The following is a 5,169-nucleotide window of genomic DNA, read 5'->3' as shown; positions in this document are numbered from 1 at the left end:
CGCGTCCCCAGCTCACGCCGGGCAGGCTCCGCCCCTGGCGCTCTTCGCCAGCGTGAGGCTGCGTTGATTTGAATTTGGAGCCTGGTTACTCCGGGAGGAATGCGAAGCGAGGAGTTGTCATTCGAATTTACTACGCGGCCTCGATGCGATTGGCTGGTTCGCGGACAGCGGTGAGACGCGATTGGCCAGTCGCGCGCAAGGCCCGTGCTCTGGTTGGCCTAAGCGCGGAAGCGGGGAGTTAAAGAGTCTGTGCCTGTCGTGGGAGCTGGACTGGCACCTCGGAAGCGCTCTGGAGTCCCTCTGGGGGGCTTCCTATTTTTACACACCACTAGGTATGTTCTTTGTAGTTCCTGGCCTTTCCTCCTGTCTCGAATTGGAGAGCTCACGTAGCCCGGCTCCGGACCGGCCTGCATGCTCGCCTCGGGATGAGTGGAAGCTGCCAGGGAGTAGGTGCGGAAGAGGGGGCGCCAAGAAAGAGTGATCGAGTAGGGTTGGGGATGACACCGGCGTGAGTGTCCTCTTCTGTTCTTCACTTGAGGCCAGCTGCAGCGTCAGCCTTCCAAGGAGTGGGTTCTTTTTCTCTAGTCGTAGCTCCCCTTGACGGGAAATAATGCAGTCTCGCCTTCTATCCTGGGGGTCTTAGCCTTTCGCTAAGGGTGTTTTAGAAGAGGCAACCCAAAGCGGTTAATTTCCTAGCCCTAATCGGTCATTCTTTTCTGACGGGGGCTAATGTGCAAGAAAGGCACCCGTGCACAGAGAGACCAGAGACTTCCTGGTCTCTTGTTTGCTCGCTATTCATAATTGTTTAGTAACTGCAGTTTGTTAGGGAATTGCTGGGCTATCCGAATTATGTTCAAAGTGTGTAGAGACTTGAGATAATGAATAAAAAACTGTAGGTATAAATTCTTTAGTGGAAAAAGGTTTTGTGCCTATTGGAACATTTAGTTGTCTCGAAGGCGGACCTGAACTCATTCACCTTTGGTTGACTGCTACTTACAAGCCACTTAACTTCTCTGAACTTGTTAATTCTCCTGCAAAATTATATCACTAGTACTTCACCTCTCTAGCTCTCAAGGTTATTTAGAGGATCACATTTGTGTAAACTTATAAGAAAAAGCCCAGGAGCCTTAGGTTTTGAGTTATTCTTTTTGTGAAATGTATGTTTGTTGAATACATTTTAGTTGTCAAAATGAATGTCTATGGAACTTTGTACTTTTATTATACATACTTCTGATTTCTTTTTAGTTTTGTCTCTGTGCTATGGGAGATGTCAAAGAATCAAAAATGCAAATAACACCTGAAACTCCAGGAAGAATTCCTGTTTTAAATCCTTTTGAAAGTCCTGGGGATTATTCTAATCTCCACGAACAAACTGTCTCCAGTCCTTCTGTTTTTAAATCGACAAAATTACCAGTAAGTTATTCTTGACTAGTGTTTCCAAACAACTTTAAATGTAATTATCTTTCTTTACAAGATAAATGGGAAATTTATCATGGAACATACATATCTGGAATGTTCTTTTTAATTGTAATGTTCATTTTAATGTAGTGGTTGGGCTAAAAATAACTTAGCCAGATTTTTTTTTTTTTTTAGTTAGCATTTCTTTTTATTTTATTCAATAGATAGCATGTTAGCTTCCTACAGCTGTGGGTGCTGCTGGTTACTATGGTTGATGATATGTGTACTAATCCATAATAAAGAAGAAACTATGTCATCTAATTATTCTTCAGTATTCAACAAACATTATTTGAGTGCTATTTGTCAGGTACAGTTCTTAGCTATAGAGGTTACACCTTGAACAAGTCAGGGTCGTAAAACACAAATTCTCAAAGAGCTTATACTCTCATCCAGGGGTGAGCAAACTTTTTCTGTCAAGGGCCAGATAGTAAATATTTCAGGCTTTGCAACTCATCTGGTTGCTGTTAGAACTAGTCACCTCTGCCTTGTATTGTAGAAGCGACCGTAGGTAGTATGTAAACAATAAATGTGACTGTGTTCCAATAAAGCTTTATTTATGGACAGTGACATTTGAATTTCATTTAATTTTCACATGTCATAAATGACTAATATTCTTTTGGATTTTTGTCACCCATTCATTCTTAGCTTGCAGATTGTTTAAAAAGAAGTCAACCTCTACTCTAATGGTATAGACACAGTTAAACTGGCAACTTCAAGAGAATATGTTATGTGCTATAACACAAGGATGATATGGAAGGGAACGTGCTCTTTAGGAGATTAGGGAAGGCTTCATCTCTTTAGCTTATTTTTACTGTTATTGGCTACAGTGGAGAAGTTCTTTTGAAGTCTGATCTTTTTTTTTTTAACGTCTTTATTGGAGTATAATTGCTTTACAATGGTGTGTTAGTTTCTGCTTTATAACAAAGTGAATCAGCTATACATATACATATGTTCCCATATCTCTTCCCTCTTGCATCTCCCTCCCTCCCAACCTCCCTATCCCACCCCTCTAGGTGGTCACAAAGCACCGAGCTGATCTCCCTGAAGTCTGATCTTTTAACTTAGTAAATTATCTAGGAAACTGTAAACTGGGTGACTGTTAATGCTAGCTACACATTCATATCAGCATGAAGCTAGTTATGCACTAGAGGAAAGTTTTACAGTGATACACTTTATACTGAGTCATTATCTGACCTCATGATTTTAAATTGAATAGTATTAAATTTTAGTTAGTCTTAATAAAAGTAACAGAATGACTGCAACTTAATCCTCAAAGCAAGAATGCATGACATCTTGGGTTTTAAAGCCTGATTTTTCAAAAATATATTCTGAATTTACAGATTAGGATTTGGATAAGTTTTTTGGTTTATTGGGTAGTTGAATATAGAAAAGCAGCACTGGTTACCACTCATAATTATTTTGAGGATCACCTATTTTATGAGCTTTTGCAGGCACTTCTGTAGTTAGGACTTTGTTTAATTTCAGTTCATTCTTGGTGAAAATAAAGACTTGATAACTCTAAGAGATTTTTAGTTTTACTTGGTCATGTTGCATCACTGATGAGTGTTAATTGTGCAATTTCTATACCTTTAATACTCTGTGACTTTTCTATTATTATGTAATTTAAACAATCACCCAGAGGGAAGACTTGGATATTTTAAAGAGATACAGTCAAGTCAGTTGATTTAGGGTGATTTGGTTACCATTTGCCATTTAATTTAGTAGTAAAGTCAAATTTTAAAATATGAGCTGTAAGATATTTTTATATTATAACCAATCACATTAACTTTTGAAGCTGACATTTGAAGTTAGCTTAGTTTTGAAGTTAGTTTTGATGAACTATTTTAGTATACTTTTACTCATAAGATTGCTTTCTTTTGTTAAGACTCCAGGGGAATTTAGATGGTCTATTGATCAACTAGCCGTAATAAATCCTGTAGAAATAGACCCAGAAGACATTCATCGTCAAGCTTTATACTTAAGTCGTTCTCGGTAAGTTTTCCTTTTTCGCACCTAAGTGTAATAACGTACTCTCAAGTGAAGAGAGATAGGAAATTCCAAGGTTGAATATTTTTATTTGTAAAGAAATCAGGTAGGAAAAATTATGATACAGATTTATCTTATCTAAATAAAGAGTGAGCTCAAAGAACTACATCCAGCAAGACTCCCTTGCTAACAGTTCCAGATCTGGGTAGGAGTCCTTTTCTTTTAGAGACAATTTCCTCCCTCTGCTACTTATGGGACACCTTTGCTTCCCCAGCCCTTGGTAGAAGGAAGGGCATTTTGAAATCTGTATCTTTGTACATGATTGTGACTTCTGCCGTTGAATTTTTGTTTTGTTTTCCTTTTTGGTGGTATGGGATAGAGTAAAAGGCTGCTGTTTTATTACCACCTACATTTAGGGAACCTTAAAGTCCCTTTACCAAGTTAAGACACGTTGAATGGAAGCGTAACCATTATCAACAGAGAGAGCTTTTCTAGACATCATCCAGCTTTGACACTTGGGGATCTGATTTACATTATCAGCCTAGTAGTCAGAGGAGCCCTAACTAATGCTTTTGTTGATGTGTTGTGTAGATTTCCAAGTACTAGTGTGTCTTAGACTCCTGTTACTTAATGATACCTAATGTAGTGAGACCATACACTTCTTTGGGGGAACATGCATACTTTTTGATTACCAACTGCAGTCATCTGTAATTACAAATTACAGATAGCAGTAGTCAGTAATAGTTTGAGGGACTCTTTTGTTGACGTCAGTTTTATAGTTTGATTTTTTTTTTTATATTTGAAACAATCAAATCCTGATATGATCAGCTTTTAATTTTTGGTACTAAGGTACATGTGTTATCGGTCTAAGATAATGAATAATTCTTCTCCCTTTAACTAGAATTTAATCACACAAAGATGTACACGTATTGAGATGCTCTTGCAAATATTCGTCTGGCTTTTCTACCCCTTCCTCTTTTGGCTTGGTAGCTTGATGACCATCCCCTCATAATTAATTAATGCACATCCAAAGTGCTGTAGAAAGGGACTAGAATGGGGATAGAGCATGAAAGATTTTAACTTAACACTAGATAATACCTTTGAGAGAGAAGGTGAAAAGAATATCTGAAAGCAAGTGTGTCACGAATTTTTTGTTTCACACAAACCGTATGCTATATTTCGCCTCCTCTCTTCAGTGTATTGAACCATGGACAGTAAAGAGAGATTTGTTGAACACTGTGAGGCACCGTAGGGAGCACTGATGCAGTACAGGAGGTTCTTCCTGCCCTGTAGTCAACAAAGTTGTGACACAGCATTTCTGTACTTACTAGTAAATTCTGTATTGTTTGAGCAGGTTTATGAAAAGAATCTTGGTGTATTTCAGTAGATAGACCTGTAATGTAGAAGAGGGGGAAAGACCCTGATTGAATTTAACTTCCTCATGTAATTCAGTGAATGGTTAGGGCTTCTACCAAGGATAGTGAGTATACTCTTAAAACATGTTGATTCATTCTTAGAAATAAGCAAAGGCTTCCAAGTGTCTCTTCCTCTCTAACCCAAGTTCCCTCTTTCAGTGCTTTCCACCTTTTTCATGCCATGCTACACATAAAAACGAGAACTGCACATCATCCTGGTGTAAACAAATGAGTCTGTCCATACAGGAGGTGAACAGTCCTGAAAGCTCCTCCCTGCCTTGCCCACCAAGGGTCCATTCAGGGCACACCT

General features: G+C 38.8%; 1 protein-coding gene across 1 annotated transcript in view; it reads left to right on the top strand.

Moving 5' to 3' along the window:
* The window catches only part of BORA (BORA aurora kinase A activator), a 33,199-nt gene that overhangs the window by 8,698 nt on the left and 19,332 nt on the right, over nucleotides 1–5,169 (top strand). The window contains 2 exon segments of the mRNA XM_082434867.1: nucleotides 1,246–1,413; nucleotides 3,344–3,450. Coding sequence (XP_082290993.1) covers nucleotides 1,246–1,413; nucleotides 3,344–3,450 — 275 coding nt within the window.

This window comes from Balaenoptera physalus (assembly GCF_965194825.1).
Source record: "Balaenoptera physalus genome assembly, chromosome: 18".
Taxonomy (NCBI): Eukaryota; Metazoa; Chordata; class Mammalia; order Artiodactyla; family Balaenopteridae; genus Balaenoptera; species Balaenoptera physalus.
Note: the sequence above shows the minus strand (reverse complement) of the source record. Positions and strands in the feature narration are given on the sequence as shown.